Source organism: Harmonia axyridis, chromosome 2 (genome assembly GCF_914767665.1).
Source record: "Harmonia axyridis chromosome 2, icHarAxyr1.1, whole genome shotgun sequence".
Lineage (NCBI taxonomy): Eukaryota > Metazoa > Arthropoda > Insecta > Coleoptera > Coccinellidae > Harmonia > Harmonia axyridis.
In genome coordinates, this window is record NC_059502.1 from 24,795,220 (window position 1) to 24,814,767 (window position 19,548).

Below are 19,548 nucleotides of genomic sequence, written 5' to 3' on the forward strand. Positions count from 1 at the left end.
AGGCCTCAGGAAAATGCTGAGGGGTCCACATGTTTGACATGCCTGGACTAGACCATAGTTTTGACCTATAACTAACCCTATATTTCGCCAATAATCTTAAAACCCCTATAGTTAAGCTTTCTTGAGAGAGATGAATTCCTTGAAAATGTTATATATTTATATTTATGTACAGTTGACAACTCTACAACGAGTATGCCATTTGTGATAAAAGACATAGAATCAGTGAAACCCCTGTTTTAGTATTAATTAGAAGGTCTATGTGTAAGTACTCGTTGTCAAGACTACTAAAATAGTGGTTTTTTAGAAGTCAATAGTTTCTACATATTTCAATATATAACATAAAAAGTTACAGTGTTTATTTCTATTAATATTCATTGAAATACATAACAGAAAAAACTTCAGATTCTTTCGAATTTCGGTTTCACCGGAAATGCTTACCCAGTTTTTTTTTATTCATAATCAGATTACTCATTGAATTCTACATTGATTTAATGTATCATTTCCATATTTTTTCCTGAAATGTTGTCTGGAATCTGATAATAATTTTTTCAAATAGCTTCAATTCAACTTCCGACTTTGGGAAAATCTCATGAAAATTCCTAATTTTCTAGCTTTTATCAGAGTACATACCAATAATTATCTTCCCTTAATCAAAAATGAAATTGAACAAACAGGTTCTTTCGATGTCAAAGTTAGCCATGACAAAAAACTCAAAATTAATTTTTTTGAATGAACACATTTTTTCTATTCGTCAGGTGGAAGCTACATAAAAAATAGCGTAAATAGTTTCACTACTACCTCTACAAAAGGTAGTTCGTTAGTTATCTACCCAATAACTCACGAATTTGGAAAAATTATACGTTGATTTAAGTTTCAGTAACAGAAGCTCAACCTATTGCTGTACCAATACCACAAGCTAATAAACCCTTACATTCGGAAGTAATCAACACATCTGGGAAACCTATAGATGCACCACTGAGAAGAGATCGCACTTATCCTGAGAATTCTTCTAAAATCCAGTACCGACATCAAGATATGCTTAATGGCAGAGCTGCTGGTGAAGTTCTCGTTCAACCTAAAAATCCAGATGGCGATGGCACTGGTCTATACATTATAGCCATCGTGGCAGGAATCAGTGCTGCAGCAACTGTTGGTCTAATAGCAGTTGGTATAGGATGGTACAAGTAAGTATTCACTGAACGAACTGAAAATGTACCTATATCAGAATTCATACGACATGAAAAATTCCATTGAATTAATTTTGGTGGAATTAATTTGAGGTTGGAATAGCACCATTGATTATGCTGGTAATCCTCGACTTTTCAGCTTCTCGTCCCTAATTTTAATGAAGTTCTGGAGGTAATGCAGCCTTAGAATTACTCTTTAAGCCTTCATCATGTCACATGTGCTATATTTATGTTCGCCTATCAGAGATATCAGATATTGCTCAGTTTTTTCAATAGAAACTTCTTTAGCCATGCTAGAGTTAATTTGTTCCATCGAATTAAAATGGGAAACGCCTAAATTTTTTTCAACCAGCAGTTTAAAAAGTTCTGCTAAATACATTGCACATGTCTGTCCATTCTGTATGCAGCAGTATGTAGAGGAGAAAGATTCCTCTGGATAAGGGCACTGACACATATTCCTCAATTGATTACTAAAATCAATGTCGTAACTCGTAGATATATAAAAAGTAGTGCATCGTGATAAAAGCTGAAAAAAAATTAAATTATTCAATCATTAGGCTGAACAAACTAACAGGCCAATTGAAAAGTCCCCGGTCTACCATAGTAAAACACATTTTTTTGGCAGAATTCGATCTTATTATTCAACATAGTTGCCTTCAAGGGCGATACAGCGATTATAGCGATCTTCCAACTTTTAGATACCATTTTTGTAGTGTAGTTTGTCTTTCGCTTCAAAATAGGCCTCAGTTTCAGCGATTACTTCTTCATAGGCGCTAAATTCCTTTCCAGCGAGCATTTTTTTGAGGTCTGAGAACAGAAAGTCGCTAGAGGCCAGATCTGGCTAATACAGTGGATGCAGAAGCGCTTCGAAGCCCAATTCATGCAATTTTGCCATAGTTTTAATTGATTTGTGACACGGCGCATTGTTTTGATGAAACAGCACCTTTTTTTCTTCAAATGGGGCCGTTTTTTAACGATTTCATCATTTAAACGATCCAATAACGCTATATAATAATCGCTGTTGATGGTCTGGCCCTTTTGGAGGCAATCAAGGAATATTATAACTTGCGCATCCCAGAATACTAATTGCCAGCTGACTGTTGTGTTTTTTCTCGCTTTGGATTCGGTTCATCTTGTGCAGTCCACTCAGCTGACTGTCTATTGGACTCCGGAGTGAAATGGTGGAGCCATGTTTCATCCATTGTCACATATCGTCGCAAAAATTCAGGTTTATTGCACTTAAACAGCTTCAAACACTACCCAGAATCATTAACACGTTATTGCTTTTGATCGATTGTGAGTTCGCGTGGCACCCATTTTGCACAAAGCGTTCTCATGCACAAATATTCGTGAATGATATGGTGACAGCCTCTTTTGGGCGTCCACTGCGTTCGCCGTCTTCGGTGCTCATTTCACCACGTTTAAACTTAGCATACCAATCAATGATGGTTGATTTTCCTGGTGCAGACGCAAGAAACTCTTCATCAAGATAAGATTTTGCGCTTCAATAAGCATCTTTTTTCAAATAACAAAAGTAGCTACACTCACAACGCAATATCTCACAAACTAATGGTCGAACTGCTGTCAGTATCGTTTGAAGGTTGGTACTAACTAAAAATAATATGGATTTAATACTAGCATCACCATCTGTGCATCAGACAGGGGACTTTTCAATTGGCCTAATAAGACTGCTTCAATTAACCACTCACGTGCGAAATGGAGCAATGAAAACAATAAGCTGCTTTTAATTGAATGTTACTTTCATCAACATTCATAAAGGAAACTAGGGTTTCCAGAAATTGTAAGCGTGAATTAATAACTCTCTCCTAGTTAATTGAGTCAATATTGTACACCAAAGAGCAGACTTCAATTATTAAAAAAAGGCTTATTAAACTTCAGGATCTAATTCAAAATACAATTAATTTGTGGAACAAAGTATATTTTATGGAATAAATGAGTCAAAACAACATTTTTAATTGATATTAAAATATAAAACATCGAGATCTTCAATCGTTCCATTAGACTTACAACTTTTTTCACCCTATAGGAAAACAATGAAATGAAATATAAAGAGATATTCAAAGAAATAATGATCATTTGAGGTTTCTAGTTGTGGGTTGTTCTCTCAACCTCAAAGCTGCCAATTCAGGAGAAATATCTCGCTGATCTTGGGCCAACAATTCGTAAGCAGCCTTGAATTTCTTGACAGTCGCAGAACGAAGGAGTGGAGGGTAGTAAACAGCATGTAATGTCCAAAAAGGCATATCAACTTTAAATTGTTCTCCAGTTGGAGCCCCGTGGAACCCCATTGAGTAAGGAAAAGCGCAGTCGAAAAGATTGTCGTATTTAGAGGTGAACTCTTTGAACATTAACGCAAGGTACTTCTTCTGCTCATCATCGAGATCAGACATTCTTTGCGTTTGTCGTCTTGGGAGGACCATAGTCTCGAAGGGCCAGAATGCCCAAAAAGGCACTAGGACGACCCATTCCTTATTTTCGTATACGATTCGTTCTTCTCTGATCAGCTCTTTTTCGAGGTAGTCTTGTAAAAGTGGCTTCTTGTACTTTTCATAATACGATTTTAGATTTTCGTGCTTTATTCTTGGTTCGTTTGGGAAAAATTCCGAACACCAAATCTGACAATGGGGATGAGGATTGGAGCATCCCATCATGTCGCCTCTATTCTCCATTATTTGGACCCAGAGAAATTTCTTTCCTAAATCTTGGTATTGCGTCAACCATTCTTCTATCACCAGGTGGATGTCATCGAGTTCCATGTTGGAGTAATGAAGGTCAGAATGGGGGTGGTAGCACATCACCTTACAGGTTCCTGCAATTGATAATTAGTTAACTTGATAAGTTTGCTTTCAAAGGAAAACTTTGTGAGCGCTTTAGAGGAATTGAAAAATTTTTGGGTATTCAGATCGAGTCATAAGTGAATTAAAAAAAAATTATCTTTTGCTAATTTCCGATGTGCATTGTGTATTCGCCAAAATGAAATTCAATGAACTTCGATATTTCGCGTTCTGCTATCCCGATTATTATGAAATTTGTTATAGGAGTATTTGACGAGTAAAAAAATGGTTCCATATAAATTTCAAGACCTTCAGATACAGTACGCTAATTAGAATTCTCGGGATAAAATTGTGTTATTAAAACGACAATATCGTACACTGGAATACTTTAAATATCGTTGTATCTTAGAGTCTAAGATTCCAGAGCCGTAAAACATAACTTATTCTCAAAAGGATGAAACCCTAGGCTCTTTGTAGTTTTCAAGGTTCAACTGGCCAGCACGAAGTCCTGACTTGAATCCCATCGAAAATCTATGAGACCAACTGGGAAGGCGAGTCAGAACTATGGTTTCGTTGCCAATAATTTACAAGAGCTCTGTGAAGCCCTTCAACATGAATGGAAAAATATTCCACAAGAGAATATTCGAAGACTCATCACTATTCACTATCATACGAAAACGTTTGGAAGCTGTAATCAGAGCTAGGGGAGTTTCACAGTTACTATAATTTTTACAATTTCGAAGATTTAGTTTTTTTCAAAAAAAGGTTTTTAGTTTAATACAAATCGAATGAAAATGTTCATTTTTATTTGGGCAAATCCCTTTTCCCCCTACCTTATCAGAAATTTCATGATTCTCGTAAAAATTTCAAGTAAGAAAGTTATTTGAATAGTAATCATCAAATAACCCGTTTTTTCTGCTCGCCAGTGTACTTTAAACTACTAGATACTTATATTATATCAAAGGTGTCTGACGCTTTCCATGGACCAAAACTTTAGTCAGGCCCTTTATAGAGCTGTCATTTGGTGCCAAAAAGGGAGTTACCTGGATAGTATTCCAATTGAAAAGTCCCCGGTCTACAATAGTAAAACACATTTTTTGGGCAAAATTCGATCTTATTATTCAACATAGTTGCCTTCGAAGGCAATACAGCGATTATAGCGATTTTCCAACTTTCGAAACCATTTTTGTAGTAAGATTTGTCTTTCGCTTCAAAATATGCCTCAGTTTCAGCGATTACTTCTTCATTGGCGCTAAATTTTTTTTCCAGCGAGCATCTTTTGTGGTCTGAGAACAGGAAAAAGTAATTTGGTGCCAAAAAGGGAGTTACCTGGGTAGTATTCTAGAAGTTTTGAAAATTGGTAATTTTATAGATTTCGAAATACTCTTTCCGAATTCCAACTTGGAAAATTGGAGCCAAGAATCAGTTTTTCGATAATATCTCATTTCCTACTGATTTAATGATAAGAACAGTTGTATACAATATTGAACAAGCGAATATTTTCAACAATTTTTGTATTTTCGGCTTTGGGATCTTACCAGGGACCCAGGGAGTTATACCAAAAGTGGATAACAAAAACATACTCAAGTGATAAAAAAAGAAATGTAAAAATGTGGAATTTTTGGGCATGTTGTGCTTACCTCTAGCTGGTTGCATTTGAAATAGAGGGTCATTGCTTTCTGGAGGCAGTGGCGTATCGGGCATCAGGGCAGGAAAATCGTTGATGAATACGTGAGTGTGTTCATAATGTGGATTAACCTCCCCGTTCGCTCGCTTGTTTCCGGGACATAGGGGATTGTTTGAATCATAGCGTGGAATGTCTGCTTCACGTACCTTCTCGATCTGACCAGCCCATGGCCGTTTACCTCTGTGTGGACATACCAGGACCCATTCCCCCCTCAAGGGGTTGTATCTGTTGTGAGGGTGATCTGGAAAAAATCAAATTAAATTTATTTTCATTACAGATTTTTTTTTTTAGTGCGTTTGAATTTTTTGAGGTACCCAAAAATGTAATTGTGGTTTTTCCTACCTATTGTTTTTATTGATAACGCATGTTTACATACTGCCATTTATTTCTGTATAATTTTCATTTTTTTTTCATTTTATTCAAGCAAATAGTTTCTAAATCAGGATAATGACCATAGCAGTAGATGCCTTCATTCAAAGTAAAAGAAAAATAGTTTTAAACCGCATCACAATTTGATCAACCATTTTTTCTTATAGAAGAAGATACATTTTGGAATTGGATATGAGACAATATGAAACCCGCATATCTCATTTGTTGATATAAATAATGAAATTCGTGAAGAATCTATTTGATTCCGTATTCAATCAATGACTGGAGATAACAAGATATAATATATTATTTAGGTGATGTATTTCTTTACATTCAAGTTCTCGGCCTCTTATTTTTGGGCGCTCGTTCTCTGAACAAATTGCTCATCAGTTAGTCTTAAAAAATAATTAATGTTCCAGTTCCAAAAACGTTCATTAAAATTTAATGCCGCATTTTAATCCTTAATTAAAAGGTGCAAGTAGCCAATAGGATCCTCTTACTGGAGGATTGAAATTTTAATGATGACATTAAATTTTAAGAAACGTTTAATTCTATAGGTCATTCGCTTTGAGATTCACCAAGTTTACAGCATTTGCGGACGGACGCCCAGCATTGTATTTGACCAACACCCAGTTCCAAAACGTTCTTTACAATTAAATTCCGCATTTAAATTTTAATCCTCCATATTTAACGGTGCAATCGGCCTCAGTTTAGTTTTTAGTGGTGTTTCTGAATATTAAAACAGATTTTCAAATTTCCGATGTACAGGGTGTTGTTTCGAGGATTCAAACTATTTATAATTTTTTATTAACCCGGATCTGGATTTTCAAGGCGGTTGTTGCATGATACTTTTGGGCTCTCAATTAGGAACATATTTGCCAAATATGAAGAAAATATGTGGTTCGTTTGATATGGCCCCAGAAAGAAACGGGCAAAATTCATAAAACACCCTGTATCTCGGCTACGAAGACAGTAAGACCCAATTAATGGGGTATCTCCAGAACCGCCTTGGTTCCACCTATGCACCTGTGAAGTATTTCCGTTTTCCAATGAAACACCCTGTATATTATGTTTATCCAGTTTCTAATGAAACACCCTTTACATATATTTAGTGGCTCCAAAGGTACAATTGGCGCATGAATGTGCAATAAAAAACATCTGACTTACAAAATTGAGGAAAAAAAAACAATTTGATCGCATCAAAATTTTGTGCCAGCTATAACATCTATGGTGTATGGAGTGCTTTATATTTATATCGATTGAAATTTGGAATCAGTGTTGCCTTCAGCAAATAGAATTTACCTGATGGATTGAAGGCCATAATTTCAGCTGTTGTTCTATTTCACTATTATGGTACAAATTGATTGATCATGAAAGGTTGAACACAGCACACCGAAGAAATAACTGAAATGTTTTCTAGTACTCAAAAACAAACTTTTTGATAAGAGATTACGCGGTCGAATTGTTGCGTCATTGAAGGTCAAACTGATGTAGGATTTGACATATTAAGGTGAGCTCACTTCAATGTTTCACACATTCTAATAAATATGATTTTCCTAATGGCATTTTTAGATGAAATTCCTAATACATATAAATACGGATGATGGTTTTAAGTGGAGATATTATATTTCTATGAAGTTACAGGTATTGTAGAATGAAGTTTGAGGAAATCGTTCATTTTTAGATCATTTATGTATTAAAGGGTCAACTACACGCTCAGATTCACATATTTAACCGATTGAAATTTCAATTCCATTTTTTGTTTTCAAATTGTTATTTACATTTGCTGAGAGGCCGTATGTCAAAAAGTCCCAACCAGTGGCGGATCGTGATCACGAGAGCTGATAATAAAATTATATTGGAAAATCCGATATACATACAAATATCTCAATCAAAGACATTGAACATTTTTATAGAAGCTTGAACAAAATATTGCTCCGACAAAATTAGTATTAGAAGATTTATTTCACTAAAAATTTACATTATTTCTATATTTTTAAGATGTTCGTTATTAATATTAATAGGTACATTGCATAAACAAAATTAATTATTTTACCGAATATAATTAATTTTTTTAGTTAGAGTAAGTACAGTATTATTTGCAGTAGGTACTCAGTTAACTTAGCATGTGTTTGAGGCAAAACAATCGGTTCAGTTACAACCTTTTATATAACTCAAGAACGGCTTGATCCATTTTCATTATCTTATCACGAACAGAATAATTTTCATATCATAGAAAAACTCCATTATAAAAAATTGAATCAAAATAAGGAATTTGTAGAGTACCTTGATATAACCATTGTTAAAAAAATAGATTTTCATTCTTTATACCTACAAAACAGAAAATTTATAACAGACCCTGATTCCAACTGATCTCGTGAAGTGTTTTCAATTGCATATATCTTATCTTTCAAATAAACCCACAGAAAATAATCGAATGGAGTTAGATCAGGTGACTTTGATGGCCATGCCATAGGGCCACAATTTCATGAATTGAAATATATAGCTTAAAATTTTCTCAAGAATTTAATTTTAAACATTTATTTTTGCTATAAAGCAAATATGATAGTTATAATCAATATTTTACGCAACGTGTTATATCACGCAGTAGGTGCTGAGTGTCTTAGAATGAAGAAAAATTAACCGGAAAGCTATGAAATTGAAATCATTAGCTGATAACAACAAATATCGTCACGAAAGAAATCAAAACAAGGCTGTATTTCAAAAAGTTACCTATAACATGAATTTTTTCATGTGCTACCCTTTTGAAAAAAGTGTGCCATTCAAACTAAATATTAAAATTACATGAAACGTTTTGAAGCGTTGTATAAAGTGAACAAACCCACAATATTTTAAACAAAATCGAACTGCCGATTTCCAAATTATGGATATAGAAATTTAGGCCAACTTTAAGGTATCACATTATAGATATCTCCGAAACTAACAGTCTTATGATACACAACGAAATACTTTCATGAGAAGCCTGGATTAACTGCATTCATCACTTGATTTTGACCAACCACTCATGTTACACCCTGTATATACAGTTATGTGGTGACCTAGAGTGCAATTGACGCATGAATAGCGAGCGCTTGAAAGCTCCTTACATTTATTCTCCCAATTTTCTTTATTTCTATGTTATTGTGCGTATGTAATTTACCTATTCGAACCATAATGAAATGATATTGTTTAAACAAAGACTGTCTAAAATCGATATTTCCTTTTATATTCAGGACGTGCAGTAATTCGAAGAAATTTCAGACTCATTCTATCCCAAATATGTTTTAATAAAGCGAACTTCTGCATTCCTTCCCATGCCTGGAATGTAATAAGTAGTCGGGAAATACCAGGAACGAAATCGATTGATCAGGGAATTGAATTTTCAGGAATAAATATTTGAATTCAGCGTTTTCTATTTGATTTGATCTATTATATGCTTAATATCATTGAATTTCCTATGTTAACGATATACCTCATATGCTTGTCTCGAATAGAAATTCAGATCTTCAGATTGATACCATTTTTTTTGTTTCGCGAAAAAATCGCTCTATCATTTCGTAACTATACAGGTGTTCCTTAATGATATGCTTTTATTTAAGGAAGTCATTTCAAGAAAAAAACTTGAAATGAACGTACATATTTCGTAAACGTACTAACTTTTGAGATACGGGTAGGTAAAGAAAAAATCTTTTTTCTTAAAACCACAGTGATGCTATTGCAGATATGTCTTTGAAATTTGGTACACATTTTCACTGCATCTAGATACTTTCTCTGATGTACAAACAATTTCATTATTTTCATCAGTTGTGTATTCGTGTTGCATTGAATATTTTTGGAGAGAAAGATGGTACGACACCACTTTTTCTCGAATAAATACTTATTTTTGGAATTCAAATTCATTTCTGAATGATTTCTTGATTTTACTTTGTCTGGCGCATGGTTTTCGATGAAAGAAATCGTTTTACTTCAGGGATAAATTGCTTGCGTATCGGCTAAAGTTGAACTAAGAGCTAGAATTGGTTCGGAAAGCAATAAAAATTCTAAAAAAATTATTTTCTTCGTTAGTTTCCTTGATAAAAAATAAAATTGAATGCCTTCAAGCAACCATCTGTCGCTGAAGTAAATCGATTTTAATTTTTTCAAGCGTAAACTATGCGGTGAACAAAGTAAAATCAGGAGATCAGAAATGAATAAGAATTTTAAAAATAATTTTTAATTTGATAAAAGGAAGTGTCATATAAATTTTCCTTCAAATGTGTTCAATGCAAAACACTCGGCAAAATCCATCCACTAGTAAAAATAATGAAATTGTTCGAACAACAGAAAATGTATCTTGATGCACTGAACACTTTTGTACCAAATTTCATAGAAATGTTTGCAAGATCATCATTCTGGTTATATAGAAAAGGTTTCTGGAAACTTTACCACCCTGTATCTCAAAAGTTACCACGTTTGCGCTATACGTTAATTTGAATTTTTTTTTAATGGCTCCCTTGTCCCCTTAAATATGAACATATCAGAATCGAATAGAAAAGGACTATCGCACATAGTTTAACTTTTATTATCTTCACTCGTATGTTCGTGGTAGATTATGCAAAAACAATGCATGACTTGCCTTCCGGTTGTCACATACATTTTTAAGTCCGATTGTAGGACGCACTGCTCTTGTATCCGAGTCGGACGTCCAATCCGATATATGATCGTAGGTGTGCGGTATGCTCGTATAAACTTATAGGTATTTGAGCCTCAGATTCCCTAATCCGACAATCGTTTCAGACAACCGGATCCGATATCAAGAAATGTGCGGCCGGCCTAAAAGACATATTAGGCCAATTGAAAAGTCCCCGGTCTGATGCTCATATGGCGGTGCTAGTATTAAATCCATATGATTTTAAGTTAGTATGAACCTTCAAACCATACATGTCAAAATTTGACAGCAGTCTGACCATTAGTTTGTGAGATATTGCGTTGTGAGTGTAGCTACTTTTGTTATTTGAAAAAAAAAGGAAAAAAAAAATTCGTGTGCTGATAAAATATTGCTTTTTGAAGGAAAAAAAATACAGTTGAAGCAAAATATTGGCTTGATGGAGAGTTTCCGGAGTTTGCACCAGAAAAATCAACCATCATTGATTAGTATGTTAAGTTTAAACGTGGTGAAATGAGCACCGAAAACAGCGAACGCAGTGGACGCCCAAAAGAGGCTGTCACCGATGAAAAAATGAAAAAAAAAACACACAATAATTTTGAATGACCGTGAAGTGAAGTTGATCGAGAAAGCAGACATTGTAAAGATATCATCTGAACGTGTAAATCATATCATTCACGAATATTTGTACATGAGAAAGTTGTGTGCAAAATGGGTGCCGCGCGAGCTCACAATCGATAAAAAGCAACAACGTGTTAATAATTCTGAGCAGTCAGTGAACCTGATTTTTTGCGACGATATGTGACAATGAATGAAACATGGCTCCATCATTCCAATCCGGAATTCAATAGACAGTCAGCTGAGTGGACTGCACACGATGAACCGAATCCAAAGCAAGAAAAAACACAACAGTCAGCTGGCAAGGTTATGGCATCAGTATTCTGGGATGCGCAAGGTAGAATATTCATTGATCACCTCCAAAAGGGCCAGACCATCAACAGCGATCACTATAAAGCGTTAATGGAATGAAAGAATGAAATCCTAAAAAAACGGCCCCATTTGAAGAAAAAAAGGTGCTGTTTCATCAAGACAATGCGCCGTGCCACAGATCAATAAAAACAATGGCAAAATTGCACGAATTGGGCTTCGGATTGCTTCTGTATCCACTGTATTCGCCAGATCTGGCCCTCAGCGACTTTTTCTGTTCTCAGTCCCCAAAAGAATGCTCGCTAGGAAGAAATTTAGCGCCAATGAAGGAGTTATCGCCGAAACTGAGGCCTATTTTGAATCAAAAGAAAAATCGTACTACAAAAATGGTATCGAAAAGTTGGAAGATCGCTGTAATCGCTGTATCGCCCTCGAATGTAACTATAGATAGATAGATAGATATTTTATTGGTGAGTTACAATAGAATTGTTTTCACAAGTCGAGAAATGAGTATAAATAGACAAAGTCATACAATACAGTGGGAATGTATACATAGGTTAAAAAGCAAACAAATATATATACAGGTAAAAAAAGCAAATAAATATATAAACATATAGGTTAAAAGGCAAATAAACATACACACATAAAAGGTACATGCCTACTAAATAAATATTTCACTATCAAAGTATCATAAAAAATCTTCGTTGTCCATTGTCATCTTATTAAATTCGTCAAGTGAATAAAAAGCTCTAAACTATGCCAAAAAACGTGTTTTAATATGGTAGACCGGGGACTTTTCAATTGGCCTGTTACCCCATTTGTCTCCGATTTCGATTCCGATGTCTGTTACGATTTCTATTCCGATTCCGATAAATCACAATTGAAAACTCCGATTTCGACAGTTCCGGTAAATCGGGTAAATGTTAAATCTAGATACATTCGTCACATCAACAACATACGTATGTTAATGGCCCTATTCTAAAGTTTTTGTTGTAAAGAATGCGCACTCAAAAATACTGATGGACTTGTTCGATAATTTTCTAATTTAATCCAGGAGCCTCAGTAACGAATATCTCCGACTTGAACAACTCTAGGCGTTTCGACTTGGTAAACAGTTAGCGTGAGGCCTGTTCAAATCGAGTTTGAGAATCCATCCATGTGCGCTATCTTGAAGCCAAGATGCCTAAAAAATCACTTTCGTTTGCGAAAAGTTTCAAAGTCACGTTCACCACAAATGATGTTGAAAAGTTTCGTCGAAAATCAATCGTTCCAGATAAACGATGAGATATACATGGGAAAGGCATCGGAAATTTGAGATGAGGTGAGGTCGAGAATCTCGATACAATTTCGTGGAACTTCAACAAGGGATTTTTGTTGTTATTTTATCTCCTACTTTCATCAAACGGCGTAAAAAATACTTTGGGAGGCTCTAAATCAACCGAGTAAAATTGATTCGTTGGTCTGTAGAGGAAAACGTTAATATTATAGATTGAATTCATGAAATCGGAAATTGGTTAGAAAGAATCATTGGGTCACGTTGTTGTTACTGCTTCAAATCTATTATATAGGGTGTTCTTAAATTGGAGATACTTCGGATAATTTTAAGAGAAAATGTCGTATAAACCTAGGAATTGCAACAACAAGGGATTTTTGTTGTTTTTTTATTTCCTACTTTCATCAGACGGCGTAAAAAATACTTTGGGAGCCTCTAAACCAACCGAGTCAAATTTATTCGTTGGTCTGTAGAAGAAAACGTTAATATTATAGATTGAATTCATGGAATCGGAAATTGGTAAGAAAGAATCATTGAGTCACGTTCTTGTTTCTGCTTCAAATCTATTATATGGGGTGTTCTTAAATTGGAGATACTTCGGATAATTTTAAGAGAAAATGTCGTATAAACCTAGGAATTGCAACAACAAGGGATTTTTGTTGTTTTTTTATTTCCTACTTTCATCAGACGGCGTAAAAAATACTTTGGGAGCCTCTAAACCAACCGAGTCAAATTTATTCGTTGGTCTGTAGAAGAAAACGTTAATATTATAGATTGAATTCATGAAATCGGAAATTGGTTAGAAAGAATCATTGGGTCACGTTGTTGTTACTGCTTCAAATCTATTATATAGGGTGTTCTTAAATTGGAGATACTTCGGATAATTTTAAGAGAAAATGTCGTATAAACCTAGGAATTGCAACAACAAGGGATTTTTGTTGTTTTTTTATTTCCTACTTTCATCAGACGGCGTAAAAAATACTTTGGGAGCCTCTAAACCAACCGAGTCAAATTTATTCGTTGGTCTGTAGAAGAAAACGTTAATATTATAGATTGAATTCATGGAATCGGAAATTGGTAAGAAAGAATCATTGAGTCACGTTCTTGTTTCTGCTTCAAATCTATTATTATAGGGTGTTCCTAAATAAGAGGTGCAAACGAAAATTGGAGATACTTCGGATAATTTTAAGAAAAAAGTCCCATATAAACATAGGATCGCAGATGTTTTTTTTTTCAAGATACAGGGTGTTGAAATTTGATTTTTCTCTAACCTTCTGCATTTCACAAGATATTCAATTGAAATTTGGCATATATATTCAAATCTTTGAAAAATCTGAGAGGATTCTTTGATCTAGTATTAAACTTTCTGTTTTTTTTTTGCGGTTTAGTCGTATCTGCTATCGATTTCGAGAAAAAAATTCAAACATATCTCGCAAAATCCTCAGAAAAATTCAATTCGTAAGCTTCTGTGAATAAATTGATTTTTAATTTTGAGGCTTATTTAACCGATGTGTAGTAATGATTCATAAAAATGATTCGATAAAGTAGTATAATCATCAAAAAAGATTAGAATTACAAGAAACACCCTGTATCTCTAAAATATGTTTATGGGACATTTTTTCTTGAAATTATCCAATGAATTTTCGTCCAATTAAGGAACACCCTGTATATAATAAAAATTTGAAGCTTCTTTTTGAAATTCGTGTGAATAGCCTAACCAGGACTCCAGAAAATTCAAGAAGAATATCGAAAAAAAATTAACCCATATTTCCGTGACCACGTAACCGTTATAGTTGATGTTTTCAGTGTTTAGATTTCAAATGTTATAATGAATTCTAGTACCGTGCAAAATTTCAAGTTGATAACATCATCAGAATCATAGAAAATTTGAAAAAAACATTAGAAGAGAAATACTAAATACTGAATATTTCTGTGATTACATATACAGGGTGATTCACCGCGGTGGCATATTAGAAGTTTATCGAAAACCAATCATAATTTTTGTGGTGAAAATTTGCGTATAGTGGTTTGAGATAATGATTTTTTTCCCTAAAATATTCTCAGACCTGTGCAACTTCCGATTATACTGGAAACATACTATTACTTTCTTATTTAAAATGGCACACTCAGTATATTTTATGCATCATTAGACAGCTTATTTGACAATGTTATCAGTATGCCATAGCTAGAGTAAAAACACAACAGTTCTTATGAAAGGAATGGTGGCGACCAGTACTCAATTTTTTTTTTCATTATTTCTGCCGAAATTTTTTTTGTGAAAATCTTTTTCATTTCCGATTCTGGAAATATCATATAACTGTTTACGGTTTGGATCAATTATGTACATGGTGTTTATGAAAAAATCAATAACTTGGACAAATGAAATTCATCAAAAGTCAAGATTTTCAAATTACTACCCACAATTTTCATTCTTTCAGTCAATGCCCGTATAAAAAAAAGGGGTTATTTGACCAAATCCTATACCTGAAATTGAAACGTTAAAAGTTATCGAGGAAGAACTTACACTAAGGAAAAACCGCAATTTTTAACTGAGGGGAGTAGTCAGAGTCAGGGACTTCCGGAAAACACAGAAAGAAACTAAAAGTCAATGTTTCAATAACTAAATTTGACATTCCATAAATTATAATTTATTATTCCTGATTGATACTTTTTATTGGTTTATGTCAAATTTCTCGAAACACCGAATTTTGATTTCTCTCTAAGTTTTCCGAACTTCGCAGATTACTTCCACTCAGTTGAAAATTGCTGTTTTCCTTAGTTCATGTTCTTGCTAGATAACTTTTGAAGTTTTCATTTTAGGTATAAAGTTTGCTTGAGTACCCCCTCCTTTTTATAAGTAGAATTGACTGAAAGAATAGAACATATAGGTTGTAATTTGAAAATCTCAAGTTTCGATGAATTTCAGTCATCCAAGTTTAATTCTTATAATCACCCTGTACATTCTTGGTACAAACCGCTAAAGGTTTATGTATTTCCAGATTGAAAAATGAAAAAGGTTTTTTCGAAAACTTTTTTGCAGAAATATCGAAAAAATGTGAGTCCTCGTCACAACAATTTTTTTCAAAAGAATTCCTTTACCCGTCGTTGAATTTTTAAACAAAATAAGGAATATTGCTGTAATTTTCATCAAAGAAGCTATCTAATGATGCAATAATATCTATACTGGGTATGCCAATCGAAATAAGAAAGTAGTAGTATGCTTCCGGCATAACCAGAAGTTGTAGAGATCTGAAAATATTTTATAGAGAAAAATCATTGTCTTAAACCCAATATTCCATAAATGCCTAATAGGCCATTCCGATGAATCACCCTGTATGGAATAACCATTTCAAACCCCGTACGAAATTTTGTGTCGATGTTTCTTTCAGAATTATAAAAAAATCAAGAAGGAGTCAGGAGTCTTTGAGCTCTTATTCATTCAAGTGCCAATTGCATCCTTGGAGGATGCAATATATTTACCTACATTCAGTTATGTGGTCTCCAAGGGCGCCTGAACGAATGAGCGCTCAAAAGCTGCTGAGTCATCATCATTCATCCTGCTTCAAGATATTCATAAAAAAAAATATTTTTTTGTGTATTGAGTTATTTTGTGTTGATAGATGAAGTGATGGACCATAGTGCAAAATTTGCAAAGTTTATCATCTATGCATATCTAGGCACTCAGTATTTCCTCCCTAATTAACCACCATTCGCACACTGAACAGGTTTCCCATCACTCAGGTATGAATGTTCCCATTTCACGTATCAACCCCCAAACATTGAAAATGTTGGAAATACGTGTGCGGACCGTTTCCATAACAGAAGACCCTTCTAGTATATATAAATGTCCATCCCTCTCATCGGGATCCAGTTTATATCGGCCGTCGGAGGGGTGAAGTCGAAAAGTTAGTTTCTGGACGAGTTGCGCTCTCAACTTTTTCGACAACCACCAATTCTTCCATGTTTCAGAATGTTAGAGAATTCATGATATGTGTTAAACTTGGAGTTATCCAGTTATCGCAGGAGTTGTGAGTAGAGAAAGGATTAGTGGAAATACACTAGTGGAATAAATTAAAGAAAGGATCAAAATAAAATTCGGAATTTTTAGCGGTTTTTCAAATAGCTGTATTTTCGATATCAATGCTCGTATCTCAATTTGAAAAAAACTCTTTGAAGCTTGAATTTTATAATTTAGAGACCTCATGATGAACAAATTTTTCAAGCAACGTGTGCCGCTCAATCCTAATGAATACTTTATCTAAAATTTCTGAGAATTTTTTTCAATTCTCATTTTTGGCATACAGACTTGGAAATTTTTTTCCAACGTAACCACTATATGGATGAGAGAATTTGTTGATTCAGCTTCAATATCCTTCTTTCAAAATTTCGATGCGAGCACTTCCCGCTGAAATATAAAACTTTCAATTGAAAAGGACCTTTTTTATTTAACCATCAATATCTTGAAAAAAGGATATTGAAGCTGAATGAACAAGTTATCTCATCCATATAGTGGTTAAGTTGGAAGACAGTTTCAACTTAGACCAAAAATATAAACTGCCAAAAATGAAAACTGAAAAAATTACGCAGAAATTTTAGATACTGTATTCATTAGGAATGAGCTTGAAAAATTGATTGAAAAACTTTTCCATCATGAGATCTCTAAACCATAAACTTCAAGCTTGAAAAAGTTTTTTTTCAAATTGAGATACGACCATTGTTATCGAAAATATAGCCATTTGAAAAATCGCTAAAAATTTCGAATTTTATTTTTATCCTTTACTTTATTCCACTAGTATACCTATATTAGCCTTAGAATGGATTGTGGATGGTGAATATTCGAAATCAGAAAAAAGTTTGACAGTTCAGGTTTTGAATTGAATTATATTGAATTTGAAAGCTACTCACTGCTGACTTGAAAAATTATGGGAAAAGTGATGACGTGAAATTGATAGATTTTGCGAAGTTTCATGTGAATTTTGTTCATGAGATTTGCTAAATTCCTGCTCCAATACAGACAGGGTTAGAACTATTTAGAGTGCCACTATAGGAATATCACAAACCTTAAGAAAGTCAGGGTGGCTTAAATTACAGAAAAGTTGCGTTATTAAGGGATGAGTGTGTTAGTGTGAACAAATCCCAAATATCTCTATTGGTTCCCGAGATATCTCGAAAAAAATGAAAATCGAGATTTTTTTTTCTGTATAACTTCACGAAACTTGGTTTACAGCCATATCCATTATAGAGATACTGATGGTGTCTTCAGATTAGTTCTGTTTTCCATTGTTTTAGAGACGCGATAGTCAAGTGATGATTTCACATAAGAACTCTTCAAATTTGCGTACCTAGACTCGATATTTTTGTGGGGTGTGATACATTGTTGAATTCGTTATTTTTTCTTCATCACCTCATAAGGAAAACCAATATGGCGTCCATAAGAAAAAAAAATGACTATCGCGTCTCTGCAACAATGGAAAACAGAAAAATCTGACAACACCATTAGAATCTCTATATTGGATAATGACTACAAACCGAATTTCGTGAAGTTATCTTCAGAAACAAATGAGTTATACAGAAAAAAAGAAAATCTCGATTTTCAGTTTTCTCGAGATATCTCGGGAACCATTGGAGATATTTTGGATCTGTTAACACCAACACACTAATCCCTAAATAACGCAACTTTTTTTGTAATTTAGGTTACCCTGTATCTTTAACTGTTTTCGATATTCTTGTAGTGCCCCATTAAATGAATAAATGAAAAACTTTTTTTGCCCTTTCGATGAATGTTTTACTTTACATTCTGCATTCAAAGGACCACGCGACGCATCAAAGGGAAATTAGCTTTAGGTGAATTTGTTCCAATTTTTAAATATTGTAGAACTAGCGATGCTGATCAAATATCTTCACCGCTCAAAATTTAACCGTTTAGATTGTAAAGGGGGCCAAAAATTACTTTCAAATGGCCATTATGAAGACAATTTTTCGAATTTATTAACCAACTCGAGTTTTCATCTATTTTTCATACAGCTAATTTAAGTCCTCTATAGAGAAAAATGATTCCTGCATGCACAGAAGATATAAAGGCTGAGTCCAAAATATCAATTTCTTCAATGATTCCAAAAAAAATAAGCTATGAAAATTTATTCAATTTCAAATATTTTGTCAGATTGATGATGTTAACATCTCCTGACTTAGATTGAGATATGTGTTATGTAAGTATTTCTTATCAAATTGCGTATATCTTGATTTGTGATATTCCGTATTACCAACGGTGAAAGTTCAGTCGACAGTTAAGTACAAATAATATTTTAGAGAAAATTGTACAAAATCTCTGAACAGATGTTTGTCGAACACATATTAGTGGAAAAGTTTCAATCAAATCAAAATCAAATGAAATTACTTCGAAGAAATAAGTAAAGGACACCATTTTCTAATTACGCACAAGTAGAAATAAATACCTCTGTAATTTTTTATATTTATTTAGAATAAATTTATTTGTATTACTATTATAATTATTTTCTGATCCACTCAGTATATTTTATGCAAAGTGAACTTCAACCGTGAACGATCGTGTTGTTAATCGATAATTCAGTAATTTCAGGGATCTATACAGGGTGAGTCTTTGACTTGTACATATATTTGAACCGAAGATTCCTGAAGTCAAAAGA

At 33.9% G+C, this 19,548-nt stretch overlaps 2 protein-coding genes across 3 annotated transcripts in view; one reads left to right on the plus strand and one right to left on the minus strand.

The window, feature by feature from the left end:
• The window catches only part of LOC123672625 (protein cab-1), a 63,696-nt gene that overhangs the window by 25,290 nt on the left and 18,858 nt on the right, over positions 1 to 19,548 (plus strand). Inside the window, exon 4 of one of the 2 annotated variants that reach the window (XM_045606799.1) lies at positions 872 to 1,184. In XM_045606799.1, coding sequence (XP_045462755.1) covers positions 872 to 1,184 — 313 coding nt within the window. The remainder of the gene's footprint in view (positions 1 to 871; positions 1,185 to 19,548) is intronic. The other variant, XM_045606798.1, reaches the window with a different exon arrangement.
• On the minus strand, positions 3,113 to 7,511 carry LOC123672626 (probable galactose-1-phosphate uridylyltransferase). The gene is made up of 3 exons (XM_045606800.1): positions 7,341 to 7,511; positions 5,623 to 5,910; positions 3,113 to 4,017 (listed from the first exon to the last, which is right to left on the minus strand). Exons 1-3 carry the CDS (start codon positions 7,357 to 7,359, stop codon positions 3,281 to 3,283), a joined length of 1,044 nt encoding a protein of 347 aa, XP_045462756.1. The 5' UTR covers positions 7,360 to 7,511; the 3' UTR covers positions 3,113 to 3,280.

What these genes read in the sequence shown, in the direction of transcription:
- LOC123672626 (XM_045606800.1), bottom strand. An exon ending in TCAAATGCAACCAGCTAGAG is followed by an intron (nt 4,018 to 5,622) that starts GTAAGCACAACA and finishes TATCAATTGCAG; the next exon opens with GAACCTGTAAGGTGATGTGC.